The sequence below is a fragment of the Esox lucius genome, chromosome 5 (genome assembly GCF_011004845.1).
Source record: "Esox lucius isolate fEsoLuc1 chromosome 5, fEsoLuc1.pri, whole genome shotgun sequence".
NCBI lineage: Eukaryota > Metazoa > Chordata > Actinopteri > Esociformes > Esocidae > Esox > Esox lucius.
This window is the reverse complement of record NC_047573.1, coordinates 3771709-3785701: the sequence shown is the minus strand read 5'-3', so window position 1 is coordinate 3785701 and position 13993 is coordinate 3771709. Positions and strand designations below refer to the sequence as shown.

The 13993-nt window shown below is 44.6% G+C and overlaps 1 protein-coding gene across 2 annotated transcripts in view; it reads right to left on the bottom strand.

Annotated features, from left to right (window-relative positions):
- Positions 1 to 13993, bottom strand: part of mcu (mitochondrial calcium uniporter) — a 70990-nt gene that overhangs the window by 21024 nt on the left and 35973 nt on the right. For both annotated transcript variants that reach the window (XM_013134021.3, XM_029119877.2), the window contains exon 2: positions 10853 to 10954. In XM_013134021.3, the coding sequence (XP_012989475.1) occupies positions 10853 to 10954 (102 nt within the window). The remainder of the gene's footprint in view (positions 1 to 10852; positions 10955 to 13993) is intronic.

Genomic DNA, 13993 nt, shown 5'->3' with positions numbered 1-13993 from the left:
TCTCCAAGTTCTGGAACGCGAGGATTGAGATATCAGGGTGGTGTAGTACACAGTTTTGGGAACTGTAATTCATCGAGGATGAATATAAAATGCATGTACAGACACGGCATAAATGTCCCCCTGGAGACAACCGGGTGAGATTCTCTCACAAAGGGACTGACGGGTTCATCCAAGCGCTGGAGTGCAAGGACTGAGATACTGGGGTGGTGTCTCCCTGGAGGGTGGTTAGAGAATTGTAAAAATCTGACTGTTTTTATTCTATTTAATTTTTATATATATTTTTTTTGTTAAGCACATTGAGTTTCTATGTATGAATTGTGCTATATAAATAAAACGTGCTTGTTTGCTTGAAAGCCTGGAGCTGGACTCACGTCAGAGATCGCATTCATTTTGGAAAGTGATATGACTTTTGCATATCAACAATTAAGAATACTTAATTTCAGAACATAATAAAACATTGTTTGTTAGGTTAATATTCCCTAAACTTGTTTTTGTAACTATGTAGCTTGCCAAGTAAGCCTAGATGGAAACTAGGCTGCTAACTCCATCGTTCTATTAGTTATACTGTTCCACCGTTCCATTACAGTTCCATCGTTCCATTAGTTATAGAACGATCGACCGGTATAACTGTAATAGAACGATGGACCGGTATAACTGTAATAGAACGATGGACCGGTGTAACTGTAATAGAACGATGGACCGGTATAAATGTAATAGAACGATGGAACAGTATAACTAATAGAACGATGGAACAGTATAACTAATAGAACGATGGAACAGTATAACTAATAGAAACGATCGTTCTATTAGTTATACTGTTCCATCAGTTACATTACATCTATACTGTTCCATCGTTCTATTACAGTTATACTGTTCCATCGTTCTATTACATTTATACTGTTCCATCGTTCTGTTAGTTATAGTGTTCCATCGTTCTATTAAAGTTACACTGTTCCATCGTTCTATTAAAGTTATACTGTTCCATCGTTCTATTAAAGTTATACTGTTCCATCTGTTACATTAGTGTGTCACTGTTCTGGGGCTGTCTCTCTCTTTCTGGTCCAAGGAAGACATGACAGCGACACTCACCAAGACGTCAGGCAGGACACACACAGGGCAGAGAAGAGTCAGCAACAAATGTCAAACTGACACATTCTCTACAGCTATTAAAAGTGGGGGGAGTCTTTAAATGGCTGACCGGCCGGTTAGGGTTACTGACTGTTGGATAACTGCAAACTCAAAATTAAACTGCCACAAACACACACAGCCCCACCCTGTCGCTTTATTAAATATGATTATTTATCAGCAACACGATAAGTCCTGGACACACAATGTACTTTAGAAAAACAAGCTGTTAAAGGAAGATTAGTACAAAGATTGGAGGAAAACAACTTGAGAATAACTGCTGAAACAATCCTTAATGCAACAGGCCTCCTCACAACAGACAAGGTCCATCCAAGTACAAATCAGTGACCTCAACACTAACACAACAGAACACTTAACCAACATATAACACACCAGTATGTATTTCCCCATCAAAATACACCAGTCAGTCACTAAAGACTCGGCCTAAAAAGAAGAGTAGCCAGAGTTTATTAAGGGTTTGTTACCTATCCAATGTGGGATTTGAACTCCCTAACCCAGTCTATATACACGGTAGATCAGTTCTACTCCCCTATATGGCTTAAAGGCAGAGTATGGTGCATGCAATTCCAAGGTCGTCGGTTTGATTCCCACGGGGGACCAGTACGAAAATGTATACACTCATAACTGTAAGTAAGTCTCACTAAAGCCATCTGCTAAATGACTAAGATGTGAATGTAAAATATTTCCCCACCTCACCACAGCTGTCAAGACACCCTTCTGTTCTCTCTGAAACCCAGTGCAAAGTGGGCCGTAGAGCTTCCTGGCTGTCAGTCTATTTGCAAAGCCAAAGACAGCACAACAGCCTCTAGCAGATCTCTGGAGACCAGCCGTCATCTCTACAGTACCTCCTTTCTCTTGCTCTCCCTGCGTTCTTTTTTACCCCCCCTCCCTCCATCCCTCTCTCCCTCCCTCCATCCCGCTCTCCCTCCCTCCATCCATCCCTCTCTCTCTCCCTCCCTCCATCCCTCTCTCCCTCCCTCCATCCCTCTCTCTCTCCCTCCATCCCTCTCTCTCTCCTCCATCCCTCTCTCTCTCCCTCCATCCCTCTCTCTCTCCCTCCATCCCTCTCTCTCTCCCTCCATCCCTCTCTCTCTCTCCCTCCATCCATCCATCCATCCCTCTCTCCCTCCATCCATCCCTCTCTCCCTCCATCCATCCATCCATCCCTCTCTCCCTCCCTCCATCCCTCTCTCTCTCTCTCCCTCCATCCCTCTCTCTCTCCCTCCATCCCTCTCTCTCTCCCTCCATCCCTCTCTCTCTCCCTCCATCCCTCTCTCTCCCTCCCTCCATCCCTCTCTCTCTCCCTCCATCCATCCCTCTCTCTCTCTCCCTCCCTCCCTCCCTCCCTCCATCCATCCCTCTCTCCCTCCATCCATCCCTCTCTCCCTCCCTCCATCCCTCTCTCCCTCTCTCCCTCCCTCCATCCCTCTCTCTCTCTCCCTCCATCCCTCTCTCTCCCTCCCTCCATCCCTCTCTCTCTCCCTCCATCCCTCTCTCTCTCCCTCCATCCCTCTCTCTCTCCCTCCATCCATCCCTCTCTCTCTCCCTCCATCCATCCCTCTCTCTCTCCCTCCCTCCATCCATCCCTCTCTCTCTCTCTCCCTCCCTCCATCCATCCCTCTCTCTCCCTCCATCCCCCTCTCTCTCTCTCTCTCTCCCTCCATCCCTCTCTCCCTCCATCCATCCCTCTCTCCCTCCATCCATCCCTCTCTCCCTCCATCCATCCCTCCCGCCTAACCATTCCTTCTTTTCTTCCAACCTTATACATGGCTCTGCACAGCTGCTCTGGTGGGGGAAACATGTACAGCACTGCAACACGCCATGATTCACATTTGTGGTCTTAGGAAAATGGACTGGGTAAGAGAGTACAAAACAGAGTCTGGGAAATAGAGCCTACGTGTTGGAAACCAGTAACGACAGGGAGCTCTAGAGTTCTGGGAATTAAATGTTATTTCAAAAGGATGGGAACTTGGGCACTACGTCATTTGTTACCAAGTTTCACATTGGATTTATAAACTACAAGGCAAACGTCGCATCCTTGCATACCTGTACAACTCTGCCCACAAGAGCATGTAAACTAGCTAGACAACCTTAACTCTGATGTTTACCTGGGGTTTCCGTTCAGCTAGCTAACACTGAAGGAATAGTTCATCCAAAATTCATATTTTTCTCATTTCCATTTGACAAACGATATTCCTGAATGCACACAGTCATTTATTTTCTTCAAACAATCCATTATTCAGCTCTGTGCCAGTCTCTAAGTAGCGTTATTAGCATTATACAAATTCATGAATGGAAACGGTTTGTACCCCTATCGCAAAGCTGTATTGCAAGTGTAAAACTACTCTAAAACACTCCAAACATATACAAGTGGTGTTGTTCACCTCAAAGAACTAAATGTTGTATTCTTCAAAATAAAGTTTTATCTTATGTGATATAACTCTCATTAAAAAAAATGGGTACTTGTACATTGTTTACCGGTCAGTTTGTTCACAATTGTATCATTCAACCCTTATTTTGCGGGAAGAATAAGTCTATATATCACAGTGAACAATAGTATTCAATAGCTAGAAAGCAAGTTACCCATTTCATCTTTGATATTCACCTCATGCAGTCAAACTTTATTTGCTTGAGAGAGATAATATATACACATATATATTATGTCACCCTTCTAGGGTGAGAAGCTCGGTCACCCGGGAGGAGCTCAGAGTAGAGCCGCTGCTCCTCCACATCGAGAGGGGTCAGCTGAGTGGCTTGGAGCATCTGTTTCCTGGGAAGTGTGTTCCGGTCCCGTCCCACTGGGAGGAGACCCCGGGGAAGACCTAGGACACGCTTGGAGGGACTATGTCTCCCGGCTGGCCTGGGAACGCCTCTGTGTCCCCCCGGGAAGAGCTGGAGGAAGTGTTTAGGGAGAGGAAGTCTGGGCATCTCTGCTTAGACTGCTGCCCCTACGACCCGGCCCCGTTTAGCGGAAGAAGATGTATGTATTATGTCGAACTCTGAATACCAGCAGGAAGAAACTTTTAAGGGGATATAGCCTTACTTGTTCTAACCATAATACAGGTGATGAGTTGACCGAATAGAAGCTTGGAGAGCAGCTAAAGGGGGGCGATGATGAATATTGTTTATCCCAAACACACATATGGGATGGACTAGCCATTAGCTAACACATAACTTACGTTGGCTCTTTGGTTTTCCACAGTGAATCTAATCAGCCTCATCTTACCGTAAAGTAAAAGCCAGTAGACAGAGTTGGTGATATGTGAGGTACAGAAACAGCCACAGAGCCTATTTAGACTATATCAATTGTTGTGAATGCAATTTTGTTTAAATAACATTTTCCATAACCATGTCATGTCAACCCAAGGGAACAGACATCACACCACAGGACAAAACGTCACACCACGGGACAAAACCCATAATATTTGGAGGCAATGGATACTTTGTGTATTATAACGTAGCAATCGGAAGAATTTCTTAAAATCTGTCGTCTCCTCGGGTTGAACTGGGTAACTTGATGGAAATGCAAATTCTCCTTTAGTCCTCTTCTAAGTGAATGCGAGTCCCGATGCTTGGTAAAATGTTTCTCTCAAACTTTGTATGTCTGGTTGGCAAAGTTGCTCAATTGATTCTCCCACAATACAACTCAGGAGAGGCATTGTCCCAATTGTAGAGCGGGCAAACAGTGTTTGATGTGATTAGGCAGAATTTGATCCAAAGTTCAAAGTTTATTATTTGAATGTACCGAATAACAGTGTCATCCTGCACAATGAAATTATTGTGACATGGCACACAACATTTATGTAGTAAGAATAAAAAAATATATAAAGCAAAAATCCAGCAAAAACTCTAGCAATAATACAGACTAGACTCTAAGCTAAATCGTAAACACGGAAGGCATGCTAGGTTCAAAGAACATTAGAAAGCTATCACAAACTCTTGAACGGGCTTAGTATTTCAGTGATTGAGAGCTGGGAGGAGTGCTTATTTTGAGGGGACAGCAAATGTACACTGTTATATAAGCTGTACACTCACTACTTTACATTGTAGCAACATTTCATTTCTTCAGTGTTCGCATGAAAAGATATAATCAAATATTTACTAAAATGTGAGCGGTGTATTCACATATGTGAGATACTGTATATGCCTCCTGCAATGAAAGTTTACCATGACGAAGAACCAATAACAGTAACTATGATGTTTCTATTACCATACTGAGACAGTGGGAGATGCAAGGAAACCGACAGAGATGGATGGAGGGATGGAGAGTCAGAGATGGAGGGATGGAGAGTCAGAGATGGAGGGATGGAGAGGCAGAGTCAGAGATGGAGGGATGGAGAGGCAGAGTCAGAGATGGAGGGATGGAGAGGCAGAGTCAGAGATGGAGGGATGGAGAGGCAGAGTCAGAGATGGAGGGATGGAGAGGCAGAGTCAGAGATGGAGGGATGGAGAGGCAGAGTCAGAGATGGAGGGATGGAGAGGCAGAGTCAGATATGGAGAGGCAGAGAGAGGGAGGTGCCATGAGATGTATGAGGTTACAACAGAATAGATGCCTTCATGAAAAATAAACTACTGCCTTCACTTTGACCCAGGTAGGACAGGGTGAGGCAGGGGTGAAGTTGTACAAGCAGTGGCTAGGAGGAAGTGCATCCCTCCAGTGGCTAGGAGGAAGTGCATCCCTCCAGTGGCTAGCAGGAAGTGCATCCCTCCAGTGGCTAGCAGGAAGTGCATCCCTCCAGTGGCTAGGAGGAAGTGCATCCCTCCAGTGGCTAGGAGGAAGTGCATCCCTCCAGTGGCTAGGAGGAAGTGCATCCCTCCAGTGGCTAGCAGGAAGTGCATCCCTCCAGTGGCTAGCAGGAAGTGCATCCCTCCAGTGGCTAGCAGGAAGTGCATCCCTCCAGTGGCTAGGAGGAAGTGCATCCCTCCAGTGGATAGGAGGAAGTGCATCCCTCCAGTTTCTGTGTGGTTCAGTGCCACAATGTGTTTTTCACTCCAATGTCTTAAACTACTTATTAAACTACTTAGTACTTTATTTTTCTTAAGGGTAAGAAGATACTTTTTTGCAGATGATTTAGTTGATGCTTGGCAATGTGGGTGGATTGATTTCCTGCCTGTTGGGCCCTGTCCGGCCCCCGGACAGGACTGGTCATCCCTCTAAGCCTGGTTCCTCTCTAGGTTTCTTCCTAAATTTCAGCTTTCTTAGGGAGTTTTTCAACGCCACTGAAATTCAACACTATTGTTGTTTGCTCCTTGGAGTTTAAGGCCAGGTGTTTTGTAAAAGCACTTGGTGACACCTGCGAAATACCTTTGATTGACTGATTGATTGACATTTAGTAGTATACACACAATACATGTGTACAGCGTCCTACTGTGTCTGTACCGGGAATGTTTATTCAATATATATTTAATACTAAAAAGTTTTAGTTGGGCCCCCTTTGCTGTCCTGGGGTGTGACGTTTTGTCCTGTGGTGTGACGTTTTGTCCTGTGGTGTGACGTTTTGTCCTGTGGTGTGACGTTTTGCCCTGTGGTGTGACGTTTTGCCCTGTGGTGTGACGTTTTGCCCTGTGGTGTGACGTTTTGTCCTGTGGTGTGACGTTTTGTCCTGTGGTGTGACGTTTTGTCCCGTGGTGTGACGTTTTGTCCTGTGGTGTGACGTTTTGTCCCTTGGGTTGACATGACATGGTTATGGAAAATGTTATTTAAACAAAATTGCATTCACAACAATTGATATAGTCTAAATAGGCTCTGTGGCTGTTTCTGCACCTCACATATCATCCAACTCTGTCTACTGGCTTTTACTTTACGGTAAGAGGGGCTGATTAGATTCACTGTGGAACCAAAGAGCCAACGTAAGTTATGTGTTAGCTAATGGCTAGTCCATCCCATGTGTGTGTTTATGGTCAATCAGACCAGATGGAAACTATGGCACAATGTTCTGCTGATCTGTTCAAATAAAAGCTGGGATAAAGACACTGGAGTAAGCAGCCCAGGCTCAAATATTTTAAACACTGTCTGCCCAGAAGGCACTTTCAATAGTCTTAGGCCACTCTGAAAAACTCAAATGAAAGCCATTTATGTAAGTAGTATGTGTGTGTTTAAAAAACATGATAAGATCAAAGTACATAGAGAAGCTTTAATAAAATGAAAAGTAAAAATACCTCCTTATGGTTTTAAAATAATTCAGTATTGATTTGGCACTGGCGAATGCAAAACTTAAACAATTATTTTGGTAGACTGTAATGTCATGTTTATTTTTCAAGCTTCTTGCTGGATTTTCCCTAGCTCTTCTTTTAACTTTGGCTGCTCCCCGTTTCTGTTATTGTGGAGGTCCAGGCTCTGAGTCAGCCAGCATATAACCGTGACAGGGTTCAGTCCACAGACTAGTGTTTCAGGGTTATTAAAGACCTGCTTACAATAACGTTTTGTCAGTTGGTCGTTTTCCTGAAGGTACAGTAGAGCAAGATGAATTCAAATCTGTTAATGTTTCTCAGCATTCATAACTCTTGATTTTGACCAGAACCCCTGGGGTGAAACCAGACAATGACAGAGCCATCACCGGGCTTCACTTAGAGCCAAAGACAGACAGAACTTCTGGACAACTGGTGTCTTTGTGAACCAGATGTCAGATTCTGACTAATCATTCCCCAATAATTTATTCAACTGGCTGTTGCTCTATGCTTTACGGTCCTGCCGCTTTGTAATGTAATCTGTTCTCCTAGTTGCTTGCAAACAAGCTTGTTAGCTGCAAAACGCCTTATAAAGATGTTTCTCGTAAGACACAGTCACAGCGTGCAACTCTACCAGATGCGGAGTGACCACTTCATTGGATTTCCTTCTGTCCCCCAAAAGAAGGCACTTTTAAGTTTGGTTTTCAGAAGCAGAAAACGCGTTGCTTTTAAGCACACAGTCGACACAATCAGCCAAGAATCTTACGCTCCTCTAACTTCATTGGCTTGACTCAGTCAAATCCTACTCGGTCACACTGATTGACCGAAAGGTCAGTTATCTATCACTGTATCTCTATACTAATTAATTGAGCCTAGGTTTCCTCAACATCAAGCAGGATATCTTGAAGAAGACAGAAAGGGAAATTACAATATGCATTGTAAGCAAAATTGAAATCACACGGAACACAAACCCAAGAAATAATTTAATGTAATTATTAATTTAATGTATTATAAAAAAAAAATAATTGCCATTACTTTTCATTAATCAAAACCGAAACAGAACTGACCTAAAAAAGAACAACTTCCTCAGCACCAGTTAGAGTACTGTACAAGCTCAAAGTGCCCGTCAATTCTGCTACGCTCCGGAGCCCTGCGGATTACAGTTGCACCATTTTGCTCCTTTCAATTGTGTCACCCGGGAGAAACCGGCAATTCATTTTAAGCTCTTCAATGCCTCACTGCTTTTCATTCAAATTTTTCTCCCCATTTCCCTCCACGCAATTCACTTGAGTGACCTCTGATGCTTCCCTTTTCTTACCGCTCCTCTTCCCATTCATATTTCCATTCCTACCCCTTACTCTGCCTCTTTCATCACGCTCTTTCGTCCATCAAACAGGATTGTGAAAATGGCTATACAAACGACCATGTCATATTCTCCTCTCTGCTGATCTCAGCTCAATCTACGGTCCTTAGGTTGCAGTTGGTTACAAAACCTAGTTCAAGCTGCAAGTCCTTTTTAAAAAGCTGTCAGTGTTTCTCCGTAAACAGACGATATGTTCCAATCTCCCCCCCGTGTCTGGTTTTGAGGCGTTTCACAGAACCTCTCTCAGGCTTCCTATCTTGCGCTCAAAATAATTATTTGTAAGCCTCAGCGTTATCTTGCTGCTTGTGAACAGCATTGCGTTCTGGCCTGTCTTGCTGTCTAATATTCCCCATATGCCTTGGTGTCGCGGCTGTTTTTTGGCTGTCATTGTGCAAAGCCGACACTGGTCACATATTTTAAGGAATGCAAGTATGTTGGAAGGAACAGGCACAGCAAACAAAATCCTTCTGCTGAGCATCCAGAAGCAGTACATAGTCTCAGATCACACTGCAGCTGCCCTATATGACAGGGAGCAACCAAATAAGGAGCTGGCGCGATCTCAGATGATGTCATCAAAACGGCTTCAGCTGCCGATAACCGGCATGTGTCACGGTCCGCACTTCGATTTTCTAAACTTACTGTTCATTTCTTTCTCGAATGCTACTTTCTGCTACACGGTCCGCTCGACATCATGTCTTTACTTCACTATTCACTTCATTATTTCTGTCACACTGTTCCTGCGCACCCAAGCAAACAGACAAGAGAGACTTTCTTCCAGACAAGAAACAGGGAACATCAACAACACAGATTCACAACTGCTTCAACTGACTATCGTTACTGGTTAAATAAAAAAACGTTAAAAATCAGACTGGGGGTTTAGCCATGTTGTTTTATATGACTTGGGAAACTGAAACCATTATTACTACAACCGGGCATCAAAGAGAGAGTTTATTTTTGTTGATGTTCATACCGCCAAAAAAGTCCTGTTAAACACCAGACACTATAGCAAGAAATACTAACTCCACTTCCTGACACTGCAGCTCATGTTCCAACCCCCCCAAAATACTGATTGGAACAAACTCATACAGTTCTAATAAAGAACAAACACAGGAAAGTAAGAAAAAAATGTGCCAGAGAGGAAGGAAGACCAGCTAAAGTGCCGAGCAGAAACTGTACAACCAAGCATCCAACGACCAAATAACCTGTTCTTTTCTCTCTTCTCTTCACTCATTTCCAATGATTGTGTGGCGAATTTCTCCTGCTGAAATATCCACACATATTCTGGGCCCGATCTTTTCAACATAACCATGTCCTTTATCGAATTGATGCAGGTCTCTGTTCACAGTGAGAACCTCCTCTCGGCACGGACCAGTCAAACCGCTCGCTGGGTTGGAAGCCGAACCACCCCAGTGTTCTGTGGGATACAGAAGACATTGTTCCACCCCTCTGACAGAGACTAAATGAATGAGCTGACCTGGTCGGACTCACACGGGCGAAGGTCAATGAAACACACACACAGTGGCTCCACTGCCTTCGTTCAACTGTGGCACAGCGACCGGGCAAAATCTTTGTCGCCATGCCAAAACAAAAAGAACATGAAACGACAGAGGTGAAGCGGAAGAAGATGATGATGATGACAATTAAGCTGTAATGACTTAAACATTCAGAGACAAAGCAGAATTAGTAGAAACCAGGAAGCGTAGTTGTTTCTGGAGGGGGGGGGGGGGGTGGGATCATGCCTGGAGGTGAACACCTCCACACCATTATATTTCAGCAGGTGTCAGCATTATTTCACATTCATTTTACAGTGGAATCTCTCTCAGAAACGTAGACGGAGTTTCTCAGCTCTACATAAAATTATCCCAGGGAAGAGAAACAGGGGAAACTCCACAACATTTTCCTGACACTGAAGCACATACAAAGAGCTGCAGTGCACGCACGCACAGACTTCCAGAGGAGCAGGGCTAATAAATGGGGGTTGCTGCGGACTGCAGGCTTTGGGACCAGGGATCGATGATGTCTAGGAGAGAGATTTAGCAGCTAGCTAGGCCTCTCTATTCTAAAGCTAATCCACTGACAAGTAGATCAGAGTTAGTTCTCTCTCAGACACACACACACACACACGCACACGCACGCACGCACACGCACGCACACGCACGCGTTAGTGGCACTAACCTGGGTTGAGAAGGCCGCTGAGAGGACGATGTGAGGCTGGCGGAACAGGGCAGAGCAGGAGGAGGTTGGCCTCAAGCTGTGTGCTTTCCTGACTGTCTGCTCCTAATGGAGGCCAGAGGAGAGAACACTGCGGTTAGCAACCTGCTAAGATACCTTCAGAAACACACTGCATGGAATCCTATGATGGTGAAACTGCCCCACGGCATAACAACCGCCACCGTTTTCGCTCCCCTTTGAGATCCTTGCACACGAGACAAATGGCAACAGGCTCCCCGGCTCTGCCCAACAGGAACAGGGAAAGGGCAGTGGGGTGCAGTGGGGTGCAGTGGGGTGCAGTGGGGTGCAGTGGGGTGCAGTGTGGCCATGTTTCTCCTGGGTGAGGGCTTTCACCCACCGTGTCATATTGACTACGTTAACATGACGTCCATTAGTCACTAATCAGAGCGACTTGAGCATGTGGGCATACATGAGATTCGCACTCTTTCAAATGGGTGGGAATCGAACCCACGACGACAGCACTGCTAGCGCCATGCTCCGCCAACCGAGTCACAACGGGCCACTGGCAGATTAGCAACTGGCATCACCATGGCGATGTGTCCAGAATGCAGTGATCGATTGTCTAATTGTTATTTAACCTTTAAATGTACAGGGAAATGAAGCTGAGACCATAGTTTATTTTGCAAATGAGCCCTGAATAACAACAATAAAAAATATGATAGTGATTTTACTTATAGATTACGGACATAAAACCAACATATTACACATCCAGACTGATAGGGGAGGTTTAAGAAAGTATTTTTTTTTTGGTAAATAACAGATGTTTCAGAATGCATCTTTAAATGTGACTTTCTCCTACAGAGACACAGTTGCAACTACTGTAGCCCACAAGCTGAATGACGTCAGAGCAGTAAACCTCGTGTCCAACTGATTCCTATGCAAGAAGTGAGTCCGTATGCCAGACAGAGTGTGTAGGAAACGTGTTCTATTTCACCTACACAGGAGATGAGTGCAGGGCAGAACGTCATTTGGCTGGTAATTCAATGAGCAGCAGATTAAATCACTTAAAAATCACTTCCAATAAAAAATAAAATGTAATCAAGGTCAAATGTTTTGTAAGAATACATAAGAAGAGAGCAACCTCCTGTAGAGAGGGGAAGGTGCGCACACACAAACACACACAAACACACACAAACACACACACAAACACACACAAACACACACACAAACACACACAAACACACACAAACACACACAAACACACACAAACACACACAAACACACACAAACACACCTGTGTCTGCCACTCAGAGATAAAAAGCCTCTGAGCCTGTAGCATTCGTAGACAGATTAGTAACATTCACCATTTTCACATTGACATTTTAGTCCTTCTTATCAAGATAGAATTACATTATTGATTTGGTATGTTGTTTCTTTTTTTTCATGGTGAAATGATGTTAATCTGGAAATGTAGCCTAGACACCAGGGTTTAACACTGCCAACACTCCTTAAGATCAGAGGTATGGGATCTTTAGTGAGCCCAGCGGGTCAGCTCAGAACACCCAATCAACATCCCACCCAGGCTATGTCCCTTTAACTGCCCTGGGGTATTGGGATTTGACGTGTGTACCAGAGGCAACAGTGCCCCCTACAGGCCGTCCAACTGTTCCAACACCAACAATATCATACCGAGACTATGCACATAAACAGAGATAAAAAGGAGTGTGCAGGAAACGAGAGGTCAAGGATTTGAATCGATGCTGTAAAAAATAATCTTCAAAGTGAGAGAGAGTAAGCCCTGGCTCTCCTCACCCCACTATCCCAGGACACATCCCTGCCTCACACCAGTTAGGAATTACATGAGTCAGAAACCAGAAGTCACACAGATGGACAGGGAGGGAATGAACAAAGAGGCTGAAAGGAAAAGGAAGAGGGAGGCAAAGAGAAAAAGACAGAGAGAGTGGGAACGTAGAGCCCCGAAAAGGCCCTTCTGATCACCCCACATTGAGGAGCTCGACCTTGATAGCGGTTCTTAGGCTGACACGAGGGGCTGCAGGTTCACTAGCGTGTTGGCAAAGACCTCACATGCATGCTCTCTCAATCATATGCTCTGTCACACACACTCACTGTTCTTTTAACATTCAATGGTATAAGTGTTTTGTATGTGTTGTCAAGGGAAACCCCACATAACAAAGGCTGAGACAAGAGCAAAACAACAAGCCTTGTTCAGGATGTAAGCCTGACAGCAATACGTTTTCATGACATCCAAGAAAACTATTCAAACAATTTTTCCCCCCACATTTATCAGATTCTGTAATACTCACAACAGGGAGATAACCGCATAATACAATCCCAGTTTATCCCTTTTTTGTGTTTTACCGGCCAGATGTTCACTTGAGTTAAAATAAAGCTACACGACTATGGAGTTTCCTATCCATATCTCAGTGCACTTCAAGTGAGGTGTCCCTGTGTGTTCCCAAACCAGCTACAGCCTTTTAAGCAACAAACATTCCCTCAGCGGAGTCCAAAGGCTACAAAATCTATCGGGTAATTCCAGCATAGCTTCACCCATTAGGCTAGTTCTAGTTCTCAATAGACTGTTTGACAGATGATTAAAAGTAGCACAGACAGTTGAGGGTCAGTGAGGAGTAACAGCCCCCCCAATCAAACTGCAGAGTTAGTGTCAGAGCCACAGGCCGTCTTAACGCAGCGACAGAACCAGAACCAGCAGGGTTTTTTTTCAGTCAGAACGAACAAGGGCTGGGCCAAAACTTTGCTGTTACAGATTTGGCCTGTGACTGTCGTTTCCTTTCGTAAAAGATTTTTATGCCTATCAGGAGACCAGCTGCAATGACCGTGTAAGAGGGGGCTTTGATGGACCCAGTGAGACTCATTGTCGCAGTGTGCTTACATAGAGCTGGGTCCCAGATTGGGGACCGTAACACAGCTCTTTTCTGCTCCGACGGCCAGATAACTGCACTCACCTGCAGTCCCAGGTGATAATAATCAGGCACTGTTAATATATAATCCCCCATTAGAGGGCTAGAATGAGCAGACCACTGGGTCCCCAGGCCTGGTGGACAACAACTGTTGTTTTCAGGAGGACAGAGTCTGTGTCGGACAGAGGAAGGAAAACAGATCGTG